This window comes from Euwallacea similis, chromosome 2, assembly GCF_039881205.1.
Source record: "Euwallacea similis isolate ESF13 chromosome 2, ESF131.1, whole genome shotgun sequence".
NCBI classification, from domain to species: Eukaryota; Metazoa; Arthropoda; class Insecta; order Coleoptera; family Curculionidae; genus Euwallacea; species Euwallacea similis.
This window is the reverse complement of record NC_089610.1, coordinates 9,118,663-9,141,684: the sequence shown is the minus strand read 5'-3', so window position 1 is coordinate 9,141,684 and position 23,022 is coordinate 9,118,663. Positions and strand designations below refer to the sequence as shown.

The window sequence follows — 23,022 nt, the reverse complement described above, 5'->3', positions numbered from 1 at the left end:
TCACCGATTTCAGAAACACCCTGAGTCACGAATAACAAGTTTTGAGATAATAACAAAAAAACTAATTTTTCTAAATTCTGTTCTGATCAACTTAAAAATATAGCTTACAAAGTATGATAGAATAGATCGTCCTGTCGATCGGTAGTGTTAAAAAATACTAGGTCAAATTACGCATGGATTTGGGTTGTTTCTGCATCAAACAACCCTGTTATATTTTTGAAAATTTTATAACAAAAACAGAAACATGAAAAGAAACTACAACAATATTGACAATCAGGAAAAGTAGACTTAAATATTTTTATAACTAAATTATCTTAAATCTTTTCATTGGCTTTCATCCCTTGCAACGCTGGGTCAATTTATAATATTATTCCAGAAGTTTTGAGCTTCTTCGTTTTGATTTACAAAATTATGACTCTTTTTTGACGTGATCCATTTTCTTTATAGAAATTAGAACTTTTCCATTGGGTACAGCAAAATTTTCTAGAAATTCAGTATTCATTATCCCTAACAATAGCAACGGAAACGTATTACTGTGCAATCCTCCGATAAAGACTTTGACTATAATAACTTCTTTTTCATTTTCTGTACTCATAAAAAAATAGTGAAATTTTGTTATATTGAATAAATGTTTTACTTCTCTAGGTACCGATTTGGAAGATATTTCTAATGAAATTACATCTTTCTTGAAGTATTTGCTCTACCAGTTTCTAAAATCTTTAATATACGAGAAATCCATTAGATGCATGGTGAAGTTATGTTTAACAATAAAAATTGCTATCATTTCAACATATTTCATTAGCGTATAAGCTCTCTGTGTTTTTCAAGTGCCGTTTGAACACGTTAAAGTTTCTGTCGGAAGGCAAAAATGAATGGCCATGGATGGAGGAAAAAGATTTTGATCTTCTAACATCGTCCTAAGTTTACAAGAGCTAAACAAAAACATATAATAACAAGGTATTAGTTTGTCCAGACTAGTTATCACAGGATACTTGTAGATCTGTAATATTATCTTCCACATAGCCATCGATATATTGCAACAGGAATGAACAAACTTCATTTGGGCTTTTCTTTGTTTGGCCTTCATGATATATAAAAAATACGGCATTATCTGTTTTCATGTCATGTAAGTTTTTATGTTGTGTTTACATTAAATACGCTAAAACAGTTGGTTGAGATAAGTTAAGTAGATCTTGAGCAAGGGCATCGGGACAACTACAAGTTTTTCATGTAGTCAAACGAAATAGCAAATACATTCTCTTGTGTACGACAAAGCTCTTTGAAAACTTTTGAGGCATCGTAGAATTCCTTCGACCGTGTTTTGTGATTTAGAAGTTCTGCTACAGCAACCCTTTTTGCTGTATCGTTGAGAGATTTATTTTTTAGTTTAAGTGAAAGAGTTTCGCATTCATTACCTACATTTACCTGTGGTCTTCGGAATCTGAGGTTAAAATATTGTCAGAAGATTTTGTTATAATACTCGTATTTTACTTTTGAAATGGGGTACATGTGCAAAAATAGAGAATGCATTATTTTAACACTCAGCTCGACATTCAGATAGTTCTGTTCGCGAATACCGTAATGAGTCTGTTTAGTTGAAAATGACGAAATATGTTGAGCAACCGTAACAGTTTCTGAAAGATTCAAGGCGTTACCATTTCTTTGTTTTCCTCTCTTGTCGTCCGGAATGCGTCCTTTTTGTAACAAACGTCGGATTCGTTCCACACGTTCATATGAAATACTATATAGAACAACGAAAGCATTCCTTCAAAACATTTCTTCTGAGGTAGCCAACTAGAACTTTATAAGGAAACGAATTGAATCTGTTCTGCTGTTCTTTTTTACATGGTTGTTGTTGTTTAATTTGTTGGCAATTTTATTAAACCTTATAGGAACACATCCTGTTCATTTTGGTCGAAATTTCATACAACTATTTACAGATACTTTCTTTTTCGACGGCATGTAGTTTTTCTATGAATTTTTTGCGACATTAACAAGTTTTTTGTTTTTTTTGTACAACATTTTTGTAGTTTGTACAGGTTTCACTCTTTAAACGAGACTTTTTGATTTTATTTCCCTGATATGGTTCATCATTCCCCATTCGTTTCATAGAGGCAGTTCTTTCAAGATTAGCCATTGCTCTAAAAAGTCACATTGCGTCAAACCAAATAAAATATGTTTAAGATGTTAGACTACGGTTGTTTCTACCCTCAATCGATAGATCTATAGCGTCTAAGCAACATCCCGTGTCTAACATAAATATGTCAAAAAATGAACTTAGGATCTTTCTGAAATCAATGATTCAATTATTGCCATGAAGTCAAAGAGTGTCCAATTACGCATATATAGCTTATTAAACCACTGAGCGTAATTAGGTTGTTTTCCTACAAAGATTCTAATGCTGAGCTTTGCTTTCATTTAACACTGTTTTTTAATGCAAACTCAAAGTCGCAGATATCCAAGACTTTTTGAAAATTCTGACAACATTGTAAATTATTTGACAGCGTCTAGCATGACGTCTCTCTGCAATTTCAATTTCGCGACAGATTAACAATTGAACAACGCGCTGTTGCCACTTTTGTAGTTCCAGGTTTCGACCGACCCTAGTGAGATGGAATTATTCCATTATACCTTTCTGTACGCTCGTTTAAAATAGGCCAATTAGCGCTTAATTCAATTTTGCGCAATTCCCTAATAAGCACTATTTGTGCTAAATTAATGTTGCGAATCGAATTTAGATTATGCTCGTCCGTGGATAAATACAGATAATTCCATTACGAATTCAGTATATCCAAAACCCCGTTACAATTTCGTAAATATTGTTGTGCGGCGCCCACGTCATAAGAGTTTTTGCCTCAAAAGTTCATTTAGCAATTGACCTAGCTCTCTCGTTTTTGCGCTTAGGTGAAAGCTGAGCCAAAAAGACTGAAGTAATTTATTTGTTCGTATACATGCTCCGAACAGTCGTTTCTTTCCGAATGGACTCATCCTCTATATAACAATGCGAGCGTTTTCGTAGCCGGACTCTGCTCTGAAGCTGCTCGATTTTTCAAGATATTGGAAAAGTTTGTAAATAAAAGTTTTGATTGGGTAATGAAAGTTTTTAACTTTTCGGGTGAAAGTTCGAGCTTTACTCAGCTCCGGCTTGTATATCTCGCCGGATGTGTCAGGAGGATTCATTAGACCTAATAAATTTTTCTGACTTCTACCACTAATCGAAAGCGAACGGAGATTATGTGTCATTGATTGCTTATTTGGGATTAATTGTTTTACATAACCAACATTCTTCACGCAATGAAATATGATATCAATCAAGGCGAAGCTACGTGAATGCATCGTACATCCATGTCAGCAAGTCAAAAGCACATCTCCTTGCATATCAAAGAAAATAATGCATACATTATCCGGAGAAATGTAGAAAAAGGCACTCTCTATTTCCCAGGAAATAGGCATACAGGCGTCTTAGACAAGAAAAGCAGAAAAGATAGGCGAAGGGATGAATTTAAGCTCTTTCTACTTAATTACAACTCTCATTGAAAGCTCGTCTACTAAAGAAACCCTCGATTGTTTGCTTTATTTGCCCAGATTTGTTCCAGCAACTCCTTATTTAATCTCTCAGTGGAGATACACGCGACCGATTCCAACTGCAAAATGAAGTGCAGCTTCATTAAAGTCCCTATTGTAGAAAATCTATTTAGGTCAATTAAAAGGGCATTTTCTGGATCCTTTTTAGCTAATAATCCAGCGGACTGAAAGAATCTTAACTTCATGAAACGTAAAACACAACTGGCTTAAGAAAGGATTCAGGAATGTAATGTAATTAAATGGAGAACAATATCATCCTTGTCAACGCACATAATCTCTCGGACCTGTTTTGTGCCATCAAAGCACCGGTTATAAACTGGTGTGTATGGTATTTATGCCGCCAGGCCCAGGAATTACCTAGTTTTAATCCTGCAAAGCTATTTTATTCTAGAAAGTGCCAAATCAGTACGGTCATAGAGCGCAGTTAGACAACTAATTTCAGCTATTTTTTTAAGGAAAATGCTCCAAGTGTACCCGAGGTATCGGCGATTAAAGTTTGGAAACTGACAAAAAATAGAGACCTTAGGAAATTTTCAGAGAAGCTTACAAGTTTTCAATGCGCCGTTTTTCGAATTGGAAAAGAATTTTTTTCGAACCACTATTTTTGGTACCAAAAAATCGCAAGAAATAGATACCAAAGTGGCCGTGACCCCAACTCTAGGTTGATCCTGGATACCTCAACTAACGTCTTGAAATCTTGGGAAAACACTTTTAGGCGCATATTATTTTACAACACCTTCAAAGTCGCTTCAAAAAGATTTATACTATAATAATAAATGGTCCGATGTTTCAAATATTTTATCCACCAAAATATCAAGAAACACCCCGTTGTTCTTCTATTGATCGATAGAGGACACTATTACTCATAACAACCTAAAGTATCTCAATAGGGAGGTGGCGGTGATGTAGTGGCCTCGTTTTCTATTGGTGCCGCCATTTTCGTTTCCGAGTCGGTTTATTTACGTTTTGAAGTTTTAAATGATCGGCGTTTTCTTTAGCTCTTATTTTCATCAAATTAAAAAATAAATTGGATTTTGCAATAAGTTTACTTAGTTTGGGCTCTTGTTAACACAATTAACGTCGATATCTCATAAAGTAAGAATATTATACATATTTTACTGATTAACTGCTAATTAACTTTAAACTTCTAGGCACAGTATTGCCAAATAAATGATTATCTCTAAAACTCAATCATTATGAGAACTATGTAATGTTTATTTATGTAATTAGATTTTAAATGTATTAGTACTGAGCTGAGTTTACTACAATAACATTTGTAGTTAAGTACTCAGGTAAGTAACTCAAGTAAAATTTATAAACCCCTATGGAACGTTTATATATGGTCCTCATCACCACATTATGGCTTCACTATTGCTTGGATATCTAGATATCACTTTATCAGATCATGTATTCAAGAATGAAACTACATACTATATTAGGGAATTTGAGTTGCTGTCAACTTATAAAGGTAATAAGCTAGACTGAAGCAGACTTGTAGTTATACCTTGACAACGATTGTGTATGCAATTCTGAGGTCTAAAATCTAAAATGAACGAGCTTGCCTAATGAAGTATTTTTGAGAGATGTAAAAAGAAGTAAAAAAAGGAACTTCCTCTAAAGCCAATACAAATAACACCTAGGACCTTCTAGTTTCTAAAATTTGATACATATGCAATTACACGAGTAAATAATCAAGGAAAAAAAATTAAGAACCATCAGATTTAATAATAATTTACTGGTGACAGTGCAAAAAGTATATTTAATATCTTAACTTGCCTAATGCAAAAAAAATGATGAGACAGCTATCTGAGCACAGGATTGAAACTTGATTCACATTTTACTTGATATTTCCATCGACAGAATATGACAAACACCCTACGGTTTTAAATAATATATTATTTTAACATAAACACAGAATGTACTATTTTATTGGTACATCATGAGGCACGTGTATGAGAGAAAATAAGGGTCGATAGAAAATAATGTTTACGTATAATATCATTTAACCCTTATCATCACATACTCCTTCATTCATCAATAATAATATACCCAAAAGCCCAACCTGCTTCTTATACATTCGTTCTATGAAGCTCTAGGCCTTAAATGCTTCACATTTAAGACCAAGCATGCTTAAGTCACCTTGAACCTTTGCTTCAAATTAAACATCATAATAATACATTTTGATTGACTTATAGCTTTTCCCTTTGTAGTGCCTTTTTCTGTAGACTGTTTGCCTCTCATCATAGGATTACTACATAACATTGCCATAGCACATCCTTACTGTACACCATTTGCCTCTACACTACACCAGTGACTGTGGTGTTTCAAGCTTCGGCAAATTTCCTATATAGGCACTTTTTAGGCTTTATTTCTGCTATTCTGCGAACTGTCCTGAAATATCCTGGAGCATATCCTGCCTTGTACAACTCCTATTGATTGAAAATAATGTTTGAGTCTCATTTAATTCTAAATTAAATGAGAGTCAAACATTATTTTCCTTGAAATACACAAAAATGTCTTTCGAGTTATAGATCGATTTTTTGTGCAATTTTGTTATATATCGTAAACTATCGTCAAAATCTCATTCAAAATATTTAAATGTAGGCAATTCATTTATTGTGTCTTGTATATTTAACATACTTTTATAAATAATACCTACCAGTTCAGCGAAATATTGATTAAATCAATGCCAAAATGATATCGAACACTGAAATTCTCAGATGGAAAGACCAATAATTAGAATTGAAACTAATCAATATATACCGTTCGGCTCCAAATTAAATAAAGCCTCCACCCCCCCACCCCCACTCCCCCTGCCGTGTTAAAGTCTTTCAAAACTACATTCAATGGGGTATTGTAATTCAAAATCTATTAATTAGTTTTAAAGAAACAGCATTTGGTAAAAAATGCAATACAAACTCAGTTACATAATACGTATACAATAAAAAAACTTGTTTATTAATAAAAAATTGGTTTGTTGTCGATTTAGTAATCACACACAGTTTTTGATTATTTTTATTTATTTATTCTTTTTTTTTTACCAAAGATGTCTGCGAGCACAAAATCGAAGACTAGCCAATTTTCTATCAACAAATAAGTTTTTTCATTATTTACGTACTATTTAACTGAATTTACGTTGCACTTTGTACCAAATTTATAGCTGTTTTTCTCAAAAATAAAGTAATCGATTTTGAATCGTAATACACCATTGAATGTAGTTTTGAAAGACTTAATGTGAGGTGTCACTTAAGTCAAGTTTCAATTTAAAAAAATTGGCGATTTTGCCTTAACGGTGACGTAAACATCATTTAAGAAAATTAAAAAATGTTAAAAGAGTAATTTTTCTCCTATTTAATGATGCTTTTGAATTTTTAAAAAGTAATAATTTGTTAAAAAGTTAGCAATGAGAAAATTTAGAGCCGTACGGTATTTTGAATTAGTATCGAATTGGTGGATGCGCAAGAATTTTATTAAACACGCTTTACTTTTCTATTAAGAGAGGGCGCCCAAAATATTTAATCACACAATAACATAGCTTTCAGTCCCCAGACCGCCGCACAACCACATTGAATTCTATACTGACGTAACTGAAATGGCTCCGGCATGTAATTTGTTCTCCGACTTCCATGTCAGAAGCAAGAGAGCGAAAGAACCAGGAAATAGTATCTCTCTCTTTGTTACACTCATTGCTTTAAGCCGATTCTTTAATGTAATATTTAGATTGAGATTTGACTGTGGAGAGATATTGGTAGAAGTTTATGGCCTAAATTTCATCGATTCTATGGAAATTATTAAGATGATTTTGACCACGAGAGCCAACATAAAAGTCTCTTTATCACATACATTTTTTAACAACGGAATTGATGTTCGCCAATTTGATAAGAAATCGTGGATTTAATATGATACGTGAAAAAAAGTCATTACACAAGTGAAAATTTTACTACATTAAAGAATTTTTCAATTGATAATGTAAAGATAACGCAATTCATATTAGGTTTTCAAATAAATTTCACTTCTATTGTTTCCTTTCGCATGCCAAAAAAAACAGCAAAAAAACTGGAAAGCCAATTGAAATGTGTGATTTTACACTAATGTAAAAAAATAAAGTGTTATAATATTCATTTTTTATCATTTAAACTCGTTTAAGGGGTTGCATCCGACCAGTTTATCCCAATCCCGAATTTTTCACGCGCTGCAATATTGACTTTCCGCATATTCCGATTCCGGAATCAGTTTGCGGGTATTACTATTCATTTTTACAGGGCAAGTTTCGGAGGTTGACACAGCTGTCGATTCTGCTTGGATTTAGCAAAAATCCACTTAAGTTCGCAAGAAAATCCGCATGCAATGTCGGGCTCGAGCGAAACGTTCAATTTTATTACATCGCTTTGCATTATTATTTGCTTTTTGCGCGGAAATCTCCGCATACACGTGAATAAAATAAACTGCAGGAATACAATTAAATAAATAAATAAGTGAAAGAAGTTGAAATACGACCCTCATTATTTTCGCTTGTGCAAGGGCGCTCCGCCGGGGCGCAGTACAGACATTTACACCAAATTACATAAATATAAAATATCTCCATTAAAAGTGCAGGCTGCTTGTTAGTCGACGTAATGAAACTGAGTAGCTCTAACGAATGTATATATCATGTTATCAAATTTCGCCGTTTTGGATACAGTTCCATGTAGATGTGACTCGTAAATTATTTTCTAGAAATTTATCTGTTTTTAAAATACTTTATTCGTTCAGGTTCATTTAAATTTGGATTTTATTGTATAGGAAGCTAAGAATTTTGGACATCTATCAGTAATTACAAATATTATAGGCTTCTAATAAAATTTGTAAATAAGAAATGCTTCTCTGTGTAGACAATGAAGACAACTAGATTTCAAAATTTATATATGTTAATATAGGAGCAACTTAATATTTCAGCATTGAATTTTATCAAGCGCAATAAATGATTTTATAAATCAATCAATGAAAAGTATGATAAATTGCAAATTTTTAAATATAAATGTATCTAAAAATTTGTGACATAATTTCACACGTTATTATACTCGTAGGGTACTCCGAGCATTTAGAGTAACAGAAAGATATAACTTGGAAAACGCCTTTTCAATCAATGAACCTTGTCCTTGGTCATATGCATCAGACAAAAACAGCATTGGATCGTTTGAGCGTTCTTATTGAAATACGTAATGTTTTTGCAAAAATGCTTATTTTATAACCTCAAAATTCAGGAATTTTCCTAAAAAGTTTGGAGATTTTTTTTGATTTTTGTATGTTGTTATTTTGATATTTTCTTAAATTTGTAAATTGTCTAAAGAGTTTATTAAGAAGGAAATAAAATGAACGTTATATATTAGCAAATCGATTGTAGTGAAAAGTTTTACTAATTTTTCTGTTCAGTTTACAAGTTTCCCAAAAAAGAATTACAGAGGTATTTACAAACGCAGTTTCAGGTAAAAATGTACCCTTTTCATACCTCCTCTTTACGCACTGCAGGTTTTGACAAGCCCTTTTAAGGTGTAATGTTTAGAAAAAATTATCACAAACTCCCCCATTTTTCTTCTTACTTGAATTTTAATTTAAGGAACTTCCTAGAAAGTCTCTATTTCGCCCTGCCTTTCTTAACCTTTCCTTATGAGTCTATGTTTTGATTTCAGATATGTTTCGGTCACCCTTAGGACCCTTTCCGGTAAGAACTAAAACAATTTTGAATTATTTATCAGAAACTTGCTCTTAAGTCATCTCTAGCCCTGACTCTCACCTCAAAACAAAAGCAACAATTTATACACCATCCCACCTAACACACATCAATCAATTTCAGTTTGCCTCGAACTCACAGTTTTCAAAGGACATCCCCAATCATCCCTCACACACAATGGACCAAAACAATGGTTCTGGTGATAGCTTTTCAGCAACACTAGACAAAACCAAGCTGATCGTGAATTACATACCTCAATTTGCCACAGAGGATGATTTAGCACAAATATTCGCATCTCTAGGGCAAATAGAGAGTATCAAAATAATGAGAGATTACAAGACTGGATATAGCTATGGATTTGGATTTGTCAAGTACTTAAAAGAGGAGGATGCAGCCAAGGCAATAGAAATGTTGAATGGATTTAATTTCAGGTAAGTGGTGAGTTGGAAAGAATGCATAGTAGTCCCTTAGTGTATTGTATTGTATTGAATTCGGTGGTCTGGTAACAATTCTCCACTTTGTCTTGTGGTCTATTATAACCCACTCAATGTAAAACACCTGTTACACTTTACTGGTTATTCTTTAGTAGTTCAACTTGTTTTCTGCCGAACAGATTAAACCTTTATCTGGAAATTGCTGGATATCTGTACAAAATTTGCTCTGACTATCTTCTTGTTTTCAAGAAAAAATCAACATTCTTTTCTTCTGAGATGCCCAGTGTATGCAAGTAAACAAAGACCAAACCAAGCTCTGTGTAAGCCATTGTTACAATTCTTTCTTAATGCCTGCTTAACCATGGGAGAAATTGGGCTCTTTCCTTTGCTGGTCATGTCAAGAACTCTTAGAGTATACTATATCCTATAAGTTGTCCCAGTGCTTCCAAAATCTGAGTTTAGGAGATCAATCTGTCACCCTCTGGTGAAAGTATTAGTGCATTTACATCCTGAATGACTTAGTATGACTCATCCAAACATATTCATACAAATAATATTTTCATTGTACTATTTTCTATCAACGTGTGGAAAGTAACTTTACTGTACGTATATGCGAGTTGTGATAAAATGCTAATTTAAATTTGCATTTTATTACACTTTTCAACTAACAACAACTACCCAAAAAAGTAAGAAGATATTGCTTAATTAAAAACACCTTTACTTGCAGTTTACTCTATTTTTTTTTTCTAAACTTCCTTATCCAAGTGTAACTTGAACTAACTTGACTAAAAGCATAATATTTCTAAGAACTGAACGTGAAACAGGCTGGCAGTTTGCTGAAATCTCTAACTTTTTCTTTCCAGAAATAAATATATATTAATCGCCCCAACTCCTGCGTCTGCTTTTTGGAAAAGATTTTATAGATTGTGGCCTCTGTAATCAGATTTTCGCCTCCCCCTGCAAAACCTTCTCTAGAACCCATTTTTGATGTTCATTATTTTCTTGTTATGGCTCATCAGTACTCGTTTCAGTTGCTTTGAATTTTAGCATGTATGCACAGTCAAAGAATTTCCTTGGTTCCTCCAAAAGAGAGTTCCACCTAGACGTGTGTCTGTTATTTTCTTCCTTAGTGGTCAGTTCATTTCATAAGCCAATTGTATAGCTGTGCATACTGTGCTGCCAGCTCAGTGTTGTTTGCGTGTGTCTTTAAACCCTGTAGTATGTACCCCCATATATTTTGTAGGAACAAAAGATTAAAAGTGTCCTACTCTAGACCGCCAGGAACAGACATGAAAGACTCTAATTTATACATAACAAATCTCCCTAAAAACGTCACTGAGGAAGACGTAGAGAATCTTTTCAAAGATTATGGCGAAATTGTGCAAAGAACGGTCCTGAAAGACAAACATACTGGAATGCCTCGAGGAGTAGCTTTTGTTAGGTGATACAAACAAAACCTTACTGAGTTTCACAAATATCAGTTAAACCATATTTTGGTTGAAATTAAATTATGGTTGCTAAATTGGTGGTAGGTTTTCCAAAGGAGAAGAAGCCCAAGCAGCTATAGCAAACCTTGATGGTAAACTCCTCGAAAACGCAATGTTGCCATTGAATGTAAGAGTAGCAGAGGACCATGGAAGACAGAAAGCCCAGTATCTTGAAGCCTGGACCCCATTTGGAACTGGAGTATGTGGAAGAGGTAAGAGACAGAAGAAAAATTAGTCTAAAATTGTAAAATCGCCTTAAGATACGTAAGGGGTTGTTTCTTTTATAGATTAAGATCTTCTGGTTCTGGCGAATCTTAAGAAGACCTCAGCAATTATTTATTTTTGTAAAATATAGAGTAGTGTTTATTTTTATTTCTCAGAAATAATGTAAGTAAATAATAATTGCTTTGTCTGCTTGTGATTGTTATAGGATTTCCGGCTTTAAGAACAGGCTTAATGCCCTATAGAGACCTGACTCTACCCTCAAGACCAATCCTCCCTACTAGATTTCCCAGATACCCTACCTTTTCGGGCTCAAATATGCGAAATTTGGGCGCTGGAGATACGTTTTTCCAAAACCCGTTTTTCTACTAAGCTCGCTTAGTTATTGACCTCATTTTACCTTCGAAATAGATGTTTTTTGTTCGTTAATTAATAGGTGATTTTTGTTAGCGACCGCTTCTTCACTGAAGTAAATTTGTGTTGTTTTTTGTTTGTGGAATCTCTAAAAATATGTTTTTGTACCCTCTTTCAGTGGTGGAGAGGTCGCATTTTTGTTTTTCCTATTTGTGTGTAATTGAAAAGACTGTTTTGTTTGACATAGAAAACAATTTCTACATATTTCTACAAGGAATATTCAATTTGAAATATTTTTTAGAGTATATTTCTTAAGTATTCATAGGAGAAAATAGACCCAAACGCAGAGAAATTTGAGGCAAAGTCTCCGTTAATTCAGCGTCACTCAATGGGCGATTTTTCTCTTATATCACCATTTGTTTGTTACCGGAAACTTGTATAATTTTACTTATTAAAGAAAGTTAATGAAAGAAGATTAAGAAAGGAGCCAAGTAAATATAAGTTGTTGAAGTATAACTTGTTTTTTTTATTTATTTATATCTCCGAATTAGATAGGCAATCTAAAATTCTCAAAAATAAAGAGAGCGTTTTGTAACTATACATCGTGAAAAAAAATCTAAGTATTTTACGCAATATTTTACCTTTCGTATCAGGAACATAGAAATGCGAGAAGGTATATTTAGCTCCTGATAGTAATTGGAGCAAATAATTTCAAGTAAAATATTTCCGAATGTGACGTATGTATGTACGTGCAATGATTCAAGGAGCTAAATACACCTCCTTACATTTCTGTGTTCCTGATACTAAATGTTCAATTTTCAGTAAAATACTGTCTCAAACAGATTTTAGAAGAACCATTGGCGTACGTGACGATTTCGCATTAAAAGATTTGTAAAAATTGTGTACGCCACTAGCAGCAACAATTATTTCCTTTCAGAAAGCACAGGTTATTGTGACCCCAGAATATTAACGACTTATAAATTTTACGTCATCGTGTATGCACACGTCGTCTAAGGTTTATTCATTATCATTAAAACATTAAACTTTGTATAAAGAAAATATATATATTCAGTTTTAAAATTACGACTTATGAACAAATTCACTAAACCAATATTTACACGCTCCCATTAAAAAAAAGATAATCAACTAAGGCAAAATTTTATTTTTTAGACTTTAGCTCCTTCTTCTTTTATCTTTGGACCGGCTTTCAGATCTGTCTCGGTGCTTCGACTTCTTTCTTTTCTCGTCTTTGGACGAATACTTGTCATCCCGGGACGAATACTTATCATCTCTATCATATTTCTTTGAATCCCTTCTGTCGTCGTATCGATCACGGTCATCTTTGTATTTGATTTCCCTATCTTCCTTGTATTTGCGACTACTTTTCTCATACTTATCATCATATCTAGAATTGGAGATAATGTGTAAACCTACTAAGAATGTTTTCTAGTTTACTTCAATTCACCTATCTATGTATCGGTCGTTCTTCACGTCACGATCGTTGCTATGTGATCTGCTGATGCGCTTTCTATCCCTGGGACGTCTAGATTTATGAGGGGTGTTGCTTCTGGATCTTGAGTAGCTTTTTCGTTTATGGGACTTCTTGTGATTTTTCGGTGACCTTGTCCGGGATCTGTGTTTTTTTGATTTCTTGTGATGGCGCCTTTCAGGCGATCTTGTTTGAGACCTCGAGCGCGACCGTTTCTCCGTTACTGGAGGTGGCATGTGACTGCCGGATCGGCTGAAAATTAAAAAAAACACATAAAAAAAGTAAATTACACAACACTGAAACCAACCTAATAAACCCGCCCCATGCGTTATGGGCCGAAGTCTTCTGATCTTGGTTATTGTTATTCGGTGAATTGCTACCGCTAACACCTTTAGCCTTCACTCTCTGCTCCTTGTATTTTTCGCACAAAGCATCCACATCTTTTTCTAATTCGTCGATGTTCGACTGCAAGATAACTCTTGGTTATTTTCCTAATTTACTAGCAAAAAATTACTTACCTTGGGCCTACTATAGAGCTTCAATATTCTGATACAAATGTCCCGGATTTGCACTTCAGTGGCACCGAATATCGTGAACCAATGAGGATTTTTGGGCAATGGTAACTTCAGTTTCCTTGAGGTGAGGTATATACAGGCGCAAGCTACTGTTTCAGGTTGATATCTAAAACAAATAATCTTGTGTAATAAGTGCAGTATATAAAAGCTCCCGCTTATTGATTGAACACTAAATTTGAAACTGAACTAAGAAGTTTCCTGTTATCAGTTACACACCTGACAAACACATCAGTCCTAAGAGAGTCATTCATGTAATTCCACGAGTACTGCATTAACTTCTGATTGTTTTGAAACCCCAACACTCGCAAATACATGACAATGATCTGAAACAATTAAAGAAGCATTCAGCATTGATCGAAGACACTTTAAGTCGTCTTAATACCTTGTGGGGGTGTTTGATGTGCACGGAAAATCCCAGCTCCTTCAAAACCCTCCTCTCGGCCTTAATTACTAAGTTTTTTAAATGGATATAATTCTGGTCCAATATCACAGGCTGTATGGGTCTGTGGAAAAGCAAGCAATGGTTGGGAAAACGAAAAGAACGACAAACAAAAAGGAATTTAATGTCTAAACACTCATTTTTGCACGTAGAGTAATTTGAAGCACAACTTTTTCCTTCATAACCTAATGTTACCTGCTATGCGCCTTTTTTACTTGGAACTTCTCCAGACATTTTTCAGTTGTTGACTTGAACTTGCGGCTAGAAAATTAAACCTGTAAAAAGCCTCTATTATTAGTGGATGAAAAGATAAATTTCATTTTGGAATGGAATTGAACTTTCATTTTCCCCTTCAGTGGTGGAGGTTCCAGTTCTCTCTCCTTCCCATCCATTGCTCTTCATGCTTGCAAGCAGTTCGACACTTTTTGGATTACAATTTAAAAGCAGTAAGTTATTAAATGTGCTATACAGATTGGAAAAGTACCTACAGGAAGTGAGAATTGGAAGTCAATAAAAGCAGTTTGCTTTCACTCAAGAGAAATAAGATGTTTTGTTGAATTCTGCATAGAATAGGCGGTTTAAAGTCCCCTCGCAGTTAATGCAGAATTTGAACTGTGAATGTTATTCAATTAGCTCACAGTGGAACTTTTGGTACAAAACTGGACCTTAAAGGAACGTGCCTAACTTGGTTAAAGTCAGACTAGTAAACGTATGGAATTGCGATGTGTACAGCCACTAAACGACGCCAAACATATGTTTTATGGCACAGTGGTCCTCGTTCTAATTGACTATTTTAATGAAGAAGATGCAAGAAGACCTCTTTTACTTGCAGTTGCAGTGTACACAGTCAGTACTTACCTACATATTAACTCATTAACGTAAATAATATTCATATTTCCAATTATTATATATAATTTCTATTTAAAAAAGGCTCAGGGCCGCAGGGCATTGTAGGGTTTACTACGTATGATTACTTTTCATGTGTAACATAATATATATATTAAACGATAATGAAATGAATATTACTGGATATTTACCAATAGGGCCCAAAAAATAAACTATTGCAATCAGTTTAACATCTATGTATCTATGTTCACTGCAAGCGATTTATGTCATTATTTAATTTTAATTGAATATGGGCCACTCGCTCTTCACATTCAAAATTATTAAATATTTACCAGGTAGAAATTTATTTAATGACTCGCAAAAATCATTAACAAAATTACAGTTAATTATACTCTACAATTGTGGATATATATTTTTAAAGGTTCAATCTAACATAGCCCAAAAAAGACTTACCTTCCTAACAGACAATGAATTACTTTAATGTCCACTAAAATCAGTATTTTTAGTTGAAACTTGGGTTTACAACGAAGGATTATTCGGGCAAAAATGGCAAGACGAAACACTAAGCATTGTGCAAAATAAGGGTGGAGAAGGGGTTAGGTGTGGAGTTCCACATGGTGGCTTAATTTCAAATGTCAATTTAATCAAATCAAGGTCAAATAGTGGAGACCACGATTCCATGAATTTCGGAAAAACTTAAAAAATGGTTGAAACAAAAAGCTCTTACTGTCTGTTCTCCTTAGGTCCCTTACTATTCTGGGTTGACTGGAAAAAATCCGGACCAGTTGGTCAAACCTTCAATCTTGAAAAATAGTGAAACAAAATATATCTACTAAGAAATGCTAAATAGTACTCTAGAATCCATTCGGTAATATTCCATCCTATAGCTATCTAACCCAATTATTTTCCCAGTACAACTATAAGAATTCCACGGAGAAAGCCATGTCCAAGTTCTTACAATTTGATGCAGGAAACTAAACCCAAACAAATGTGCTGAGAGAAAATTAAAAAAAATTAAGCAAAAAATTAGATTTGGTTTCGAAATGGGTTAAAGTCAACATATGAAATAGATAAAAATATCCTCAATTTTTTGAACACGGTTACTCTAAAATTACTTTCTGTAGGCAAAGGGGCGGCTGCAGAAAAGCTAATACCCTAAAACAAATATAGATTACACGAGATATATATCAACTGATTATACATTGTCGGGGCACTCTTATGCAAAAACTCTGTCTTAAACCCTTGCATAACATACACATTTTGAATACACTGTCTCTAATCAAAGTATCTCATTGTCTTTGTCACACTTACAGACTCATCAAATAGGTCAAGCATATTCTATTAACAAAATCAACGTTGCGTTGCCACTTAGGGCTAGTTGTGGTAGGTAGAACACTTTTCCTCAAACCAGATTTTGGTTTGATTGGTTGAAAGGCATTTTGGTGACGTAATAAATATGGGTGAGATCCAGTTAAATACTCCAGTTTTAAACTAGATCTGGGGTTTAAGCTCAGATTTAACATATGTTCTATAGTTTACCTGCCAAAATATCCAGTTTAACTGCAGGTGGAGTTTAAGATTAAGATATACAACTGAGCCTAAAAGTTTCCCTAAATTAAACCTAATGCTTGTGAACTAACCGGTGGAGGTTTGACTGATAAAATCGCTATAAACTTTAATATTGAAAAAAATAATTTACCTTAAATCTGTAACTTACACAATGACCCATTGTTGCATATCTACTAAAGAAAGTATTATTACTAATTATCATTTTTACGAAGTGATAACCCTAAATTCTTGGGACTCAAAAAAGCCAATTCCATATTTGAATAACATCAGAATTAACAAGATCTTCATTCATTAGATTTCAAGAATCCTTCAAAATGCATCATTTTCACGTCAATCGAATAGCAGCTTTATTAATGCTTAAAATGGGCGACATTTAAAGGTTTTATTCCTAAAGTTTCCTTAGAGACTTTTGGCAATATGCCTATATCATGTGAATTAAATCACAGACCGACATAACGTAACTTCTGAACAAATTAAAAAAAAAATTAGTGTAATATCAGATTAAGAAATACCTATAATATGAGATCCCATGAATGGCAATATTGTCAGATTTTTCAGTGTTTCCAACCCTTAATAAACTGAAATTTTATAACAGACGGTTTAATTGAAATTTCCGCTATTTGTTAATCAGAATATTATGGTGTGTCTTTTAGATATATCGACACAACATACAATAATAATGCAGTGATTCTTGTAATTTTCCTAATTTTGTTGAATAGAACAACTAAACACATCAATCTTGTGTCCCTTAGTAGTTTTTGGCGAATTTTTTATAAAACATCAGATATGGATTTTTACCACCCCATATTTCGAAAATTATGCGATTTTGGACTTACGTTTAAAGCAACTTTTTACCACATTTTATTACAAGAAACATGAACCTAAATTTACGCCGTATATTTAGGAAACACCCTATACGACTGTTAATTTTTAATTTTTTTAATAAACCCATCCACTTTTTATTATCTAACAGAATGCCATGTACAATTCTAAACATCAAGTCCAATTTTATGTCAAAAATTACATAAACTCATTGCCAAAGCATAGCGTACCAAAGTTCAAACTTCCACTTAACAGTTTCGTGAGAATGAGACTAACGAGTGCAGTATTTTTCGTCCCAAATTTGTAATGGTGAACTTTGAAAAATCTCACTAAGATCACCAACTATGATATTCAACTCTATCTGAGTACAGAGCGACAAGCCAAATACAAGAACATGAGCACTGGCGTTGAGAAAGGCATCGTTAAGTATGAAAAAGGTGCTCGACATAGGAAGAGTTCGCACTTAATGCCTACTAGCAGATATCCGAATAAGCTATATAAAAAGTCCAGGTTAACAATAACACGAACCTAAATAAAAATGAAACTGTTGCAGGGTCGTCACAGTAGTCGGTCTCCTGTTCCTTATAAATATTTAAACATAAAACAGGTAGTATTAAGTCATTTTTGCTATTATAGTGCTTGGTTCGTTTTAGATAAGAATTATTTAATTGATAGAATGAGCTTCGACAAAAACCGATTTTTTTTTCGGAACCATATACGCTTTACTATTGGCAATTTTCCAGGTTACTCATTAGAAGCACAAGCAAAGCGATTTTCAAGAGAGATATCAGTAGAGATGCCTTTTAGGATACTAATTGAAATACGTTTTGGATGCAATGCAGGAATTATGATGAATAAAACATTTCAACATATCACATTTTTCTAAAAGACCTTTAGAAATCTTTGAAAATGTTGAATAATTTGTTAATTAAACAAACAAGAAACAAAGAGCTAATGGACGTGAAAACTGTTATACCTATTACAAAACGTTGTTTTTGTGAAAAAAATTACTTGAGTCCATACTAGTTCCAACCTGTTCATTTTAAGGAAAAATAACTTCTTTCACCCCAGAATTTCTTCACTTACTTTGCTTTGATCCTTTAAAAAAAACTGAAAGCATATTATCAAGGAAGAAGAAAGTTTTATCAACCTAATATTACAATCCATATTAATCAACCACAAACCAACTTCCAAATCCTACTTACCCTGCACCTCTACTTTTCCAATCTGTAATTAGCAGTAGAAGAAACAATCTAAAATAACATTCATTAATACTTGGGCTAGAGTGCCATAATTGTCCAACTATGACTTTAAAAAATAACCTAATACAAACCTTTTTAGGCTGAAAAATTCCAAAAAATGTCGAACCACTCGCCCCGTGAATGCTCACCCAGAGTGACAGAGCTCTTATATTATAGAGCCGACTCCTCGGGCTTCTCGGTTTGGTGTTTTATTGACACACCCCGTACAATTTTTGGGGAGCCTCTGTAATAACAATACAACTTGAGTATCTTTTATTTAGAGGTAATCTGTTAGAAAACCGGGCGTGGATTTTTGACAAAAATCAAATCGTAAATTACATTTTTCCAAAGCTGCTAAGATTTACTCACTGAAGTCGCAATCGCCTTTGCGTGTTTCAGACAATGATACATAACAACGATCCATTTTGAGTGAGCTAAACTTTAGGCTAAAGCCAAAATTTAGCTACTCGTGTAGGCAAAAATCCTGCATTTTCCTAATGATTGGAAATTTCATTTGTTCAAACATTTCTTATCAAACAGACAGTTAAAAAATAATCTCACAAATGTAGATACTTTTACAGCTTAACAAATTGTCTGCAAAGACTCCCAAAATTGTGTTCACAACTAAATTCTGCCTGTAAATTGTAAAGATCTAATTTGAAATTAATTCAGTATTATTATTAAAGGATATTGCTTTAGTTATAAGAAAGTTATAGAAAGCAAAGACCTTCTTTCAAAAATCAAGTGAACACCTATACAACAATTGTAATTTTGCACATTATTTTGCTCAAGTCAGTTCGAGTGTTATGAACCAAGTAAATCAAAAATATAAATAACCCAAATGAAAATTTGACGATACATGAAAAATCATAGATATTGAAATTTATACAAACAAACATCAGAAAAAAGTTATGCTTCAAATAAGACTTTACATTAAGAACTATCTCAAGTTGGTCAAATTAATGTAAAGTCGAAAACTTTTAAAATAAGTAAAAAACAAAAAATACTTACTTTCCAGAGTTGATTTGTCTGATATGGGTGAAGACATTAACAACATCTCGCACCCTTCGAGGTGCTTCTTCTATTTTAGAAGCCAGACACACACAGGCCATGGCTGTGTGTTCGATAGGGTGACGAACCAGGCTTTTCGAATAATAGAACCTCTGCAGGAGCACTTGCCCAGTCGCCATTGCTACCTAGAAAAAGGCGGCCAAAAGAGGCGTTAATTGGTGATCGAGGGAAGAGCTTTTATGGAAATACTATAGAAAACGTTAAGATGATAGATTTCTGGGAAAATCAAAGTTCAGAGTTGAATGAGCTGAAGTGTGAATTTCACAGAAATTGAATGATGCAAACACATATTGTGAGGCAATGGGAATTCTATTAAACTTACCTGAGGTAGTTTCAGCAATATCCCTGCCGTTTGAATAAGTTCACATCCATAAATTCGTAAATCAGTTTCAGCGTCCAAACTGAGGCCGTCATTTTGGGACGGCGTGTCTACCAGTTTTTCTTCGGGCAATAATTGGTTTTTCAACGTTAGCAGCACGTTCCCGTATGGCTTTACATTGTTCTTTATGACGGATATTTCCTTTTTCTCTTCTTTTGATACCATTTTGGTCGAATTAACTAATTTAAGCTCAACAAACTAAAAACACTTCGCACACCACGCACTTCAACAAAATGGCGTCTAAAGCGAATAGAAATGAATCGATTGGAGTGGGGAGAGTGACAAGTACAGCATCTGTCAAATGAATAACGATTTAACCGTAGAATTCCTACACCGATTACTCCAAACAGAAAAGTTTCTAATAATATGTGAATAAAAATAAAGTTTCAATTAGTAACTATGATTTAACTGAAACAGCATTAAAGACATGAATCACTATTTGGTTTAAGAACAACTCTACAATTGGTAATTGACCACTCATTTACTAGATATATCTTTACAAAAATATCGATACTCCAAATGTCGATAGTGCAAATATCAACAATGGCAATATATGTAGATAACGCAAATGTTGATAATCGGCATATTGAATCTTTCGAAATTTGGAGATACGAAAATTCGAAAGTTTATTTTACCCTCAAAAATAAAATTAAGCGTCAAGCGTTAAAAAGTAAGGAGCCACATTCCGGATCCTTTTCAAGATACTCCTTACTCATAGATCTATCTATTGTACTGCTACTACAGAGACTGGCAGTTTCGACGAATATTTCAGGTACAATAAACTGGTAAGCTTATATGCGAAACAAGAAAATAACATACCAATTTGAAGTACCAAATACAATATTTCAACAGTTGCATCGATATAAAACATCAAAATCAAATCTAAACGTACTGATATATCAAAGTATCGCTTCGAACATCTCTAGGCTTTAAAAAATGGGGTTATGTTTTTATTTCAATTTTTAAAATTATATGAACATTTAAGAATACTTTAAGGCTTCTGTACATATTTCTCTTCTTTTAGATTTTTAATTCACTAAGGTTCTACTAACAAAACCGGAAATACCCACAATGTCTGAATCCATGTCTCAATTGCCACCCAAAGAACCTGAAAAGCCCCCTACCTGCATACTCGTTTTAGGCATGGCTGGAAGTGGTAAAACCTCACTTGTAACCAGGCTATCCGAGGGATGCGATGGTAAAAAACCTTATATAGTCAACCTGGACCCTGCCTGCATTAACCTTCCCTACTTTGCCAATATCGACATCCGAGACACAGTAAATTATAAAGAAGTTATGAAACAGTATAAGTTGGGCCCCAACGGAGCCATTGTTACCAGTCTTAATCTATTTTCCACCAAATTTCCTGAAGTTATAGACTTTATAGGGAAATCAAACAACCACTATTGTGTATTAGACACTCCAGGGCAGATTGAAGTGTTTGCTTGGAGTGTGTCAGGTATAAATAAATCGAAATAATCTCCAAAAACAGTTTAACATATAAATCCTTGTAGGTTCAATAATAACAGAAACTCTGGCCTCGACATACCCTACAGTAATCTTGTATATTGTTGACTGCGTGAGGAGCACATCTCCAGTAACTTTTATGTCTAACATGCTTTATGCTTGTTCAATATTATATAAAACTCGTTTGCCTTTTATTATTTGTATGAATAAAATTGATATTGTTGATGCTAGTTATGCCAAGGATTGGATGACAGACTTTGAAAGTTTTCAGGAAGCTTTAGGTTTATTAGAAGTGCTGAAGTTTTAATCACTACATAATACAAAACCCTTTTTAGAGGCTGATGAAAGTTATATTAGTAACCTAACCAGATCTATGGCTTTAGCTTTGGATGAATTTTATCAGAATTTGAAAGTTTGTGGTGTCAGTGCAGCCACAGGCCAGGGAATAGAGGAATTATTTAAAGTGGTTGAGGAATGCCGGATTGAATATGAAACGTAAGTTGTTGGGGAGTGTATTTGATTGTGAATTAAATGTTCCTAAAGGAATTATCGGGCAGAGTGGCAAAAGATCAAGGAGGAAACTGAGAAAAAGAATAAAGAGGAAGTAGAGTTAGCCAGTGAATTGGAGAAAGATAAAAATTCTTTGGTAACAGCAGTTCCTGCAGGGGTTGAGCTAGCAGATGTTTATTTGAGAAATCCAGGAGGTGAAAGTTCAGAGGACAGTGAGGGAGAGGAAGAACCATACTCTAGTAACAGTTTAATACCATATCTAATTAACTAAAATTTAACTACTTTTTTTTAGATGTAGTTGATCTAGAAGAAGAAAATGCGTTTAAGAGAGTTCTGCAGCAGCAGAGGAATCTGCAAGTGAAGAGGGCAAAGGAAGCAGAGATTAAAAAGCAGGCTGAGAGTGCTGAGTTTTCAGGAGGATGAATTTGAAAATATTTTATACCTCTTAATAAATTAATAAATTTTAGTAGTTTTATTTTAATACTTAAACAAAAAAATGTTGTGCAGTGTTTTTCTATTTTGCTAACGCCAACATAAACGTGGGTATCAACTATCGCGGATACAGATGGCTCCAGCTCATGCCTGAAGAAACATTTGTGCACCTTAAAGATTCTAACAATTCCTTTTAAAGCACCAAAATGTACAGAAAAGTTCTGAAAATAATTACTCAATAAACACCGAATAACGATGCTAGTAAAACCATCATCCTACAAACCCACAGCTTGACTTAACTCTTAAAATACTAAAAATTCCATACGTAAGGATGTCCTTTCTGAATAAACATCAGCTTATAGGGGAAGAAATTTGGACCTTGCAGGTCAT

The 23,022-nt window shown here is 33.9% G+C and overlaps 3 protein-coding genes across 4 annotated transcripts; 2 read left to right on the top strand and 1 right to left on the bottom strand.

The window, feature by feature from the left end:
- The first annotated feature begins 8,821 nt into the window (after positions 1-8,821).
- On the top strand, positions 8,822-12,254 carry LOC136418190 (sex-lethal homolog). 2 transcript variants are annotated; one of them, XM_066404179.1, is made up of 6 exons: positions 8,822-9,050; positions 9,255-9,286; positions 9,419-9,726; positions 10,973-11,170; positions 11,262-11,428; positions 11,647-12,254. In XM_066404179.1, the coding sequence occupies exons 2-6, from the start codon at positions 9,257-9,259 to the stop codon at positions 11,808-11,810; spliced, it is 867 nt and encodes a 288-aa protein (XP_066260276.1). In that variant the 5' UTR covers positions 8,822-9,050; positions 9,255-9,256; the 3' UTR covers positions 11,811-12,254. The 2 variants fall into 2 exon arrangements, with proteins under 2 accessions (XP_066260276.1, XP_066260285.1); XM_066404188.1 differs by having other exon boundaries at positions 8,824-9,050; positions 11,504-11,669.
- Positions 12,255-12,836: 582 nt separating this feature from the next.
- On the bottom strand, positions 12,837-20,488 carry LOC136418147 (cyclin-L1). Its single transcript, XM_066404111.1, has 8 exons — positions 20,167-20,488; positions 19,785-19,969; positions 14,239-14,359; positions 14,073-14,179; positions 13,800-13,962; positions 13,589-13,746; positions 13,258-13,533; positions 12,837-13,197 (listed from the first exon to the last, which is right to left on the bottom strand). The coding sequence occupies exons 1-8, from the start codon at positions 20,386-20,388 to the stop codon at positions 12,966-12,968; spliced, it is 1,464 nt and encodes a 487-aa protein (XP_066260208.1). The 5' UTR covers positions 20,389-20,488; the 3' UTR covers positions 12,837-12,965.
- A 764-nt stretch (positions 20,489-21,252) lies between these two features.
- LOC136419283 (GPN-loop GTPase 1) lies at positions 21,253-22,654 on the top strand. The gene is made up of 5 exons (XM_066405501.1): positions 21,253-21,682; positions 21,738-21,971; positions 22,026-22,185; positions 22,234-22,439; positions 22,493-22,654. The coding sequence occupies exons 1-5, from the start codon at positions 21,295-21,297 to the stop codon at positions 22,621-22,623; spliced, it is 1,119 nt and encodes a 372-aa protein (XP_066261598.1). The 5' UTR covers positions 21,253-21,294; the 3' UTR covers positions 22,624-22,654.
- Positions 22,655-23,022: the final 368 nt, after the last annotated feature.

Excerpts from the sequence above, each read along its gene's own strand:
- LOC136418190 (XM_066404179.1), top strand. The coding sequence starts at position 9,257 with ATGTTTCGGTCACCCTTAGGACCCTTTCCG. Across the intron at positions 9,287-9,418 it reads CACCCTTAGGACCCTTTCCG|TTTGCCTCGAACTCACAGTT; the intron begins GTAAGAACTAAA and ends AATCAATTTCAG. Across the intron at positions 11,429-11,646 it reads AACTGGAGTATGTGGAAGAG|GATTTCCGGCTTTAAGAACA; the intron begins GTAAGAGACAGA and ends TGATTGTTATAG.
- LOC136418147 (XM_066404111.1), bottom strand. The coding sequence starts at position 20,388 with ATGGTATCAAAAGAAGAGAAAAAGGAAATATCCGTCATAAAGAACAAT. Across the intron at positions 14,360-19,784 it reads AGACAAATCAACTCTGGAAA|ACCCATACAGCCTGTGATAT; the intron begins GTAAGTATTTTT and ends GCTTTTCCACAG. Across the intron at positions 13,747-13,799 it reads AGCTCTATAGTAGGCCCAAG|TCGAACATCGACGAATTAGA; the intron begins GTAAGTAATTTT and ends GTTATCTTGCAG.
- LOC136419283 (XM_066405501.1), top strand. The coding sequence starts at position 21,295 with ATGTCTGAATCCATGTCTCAATTGCCACCCAAAGAACCTGAAAAGCCC. Across the intron at positions 21,683-21,737 it reads GTTTGCTTGGAGTGTGTCAG|GTTCAATAATAACAGAAACT; the intron begins GTATAAATAAAT and ends AAATCCTTGTAG. Across the intron at positions 22,440-22,492 it reads AGAGGAAGAACCATACTCTA|ATGTAGTTGATCTAGAAGAA; the intron begins GTAACAGTTTAA and ends ACTTTTTTTTAG.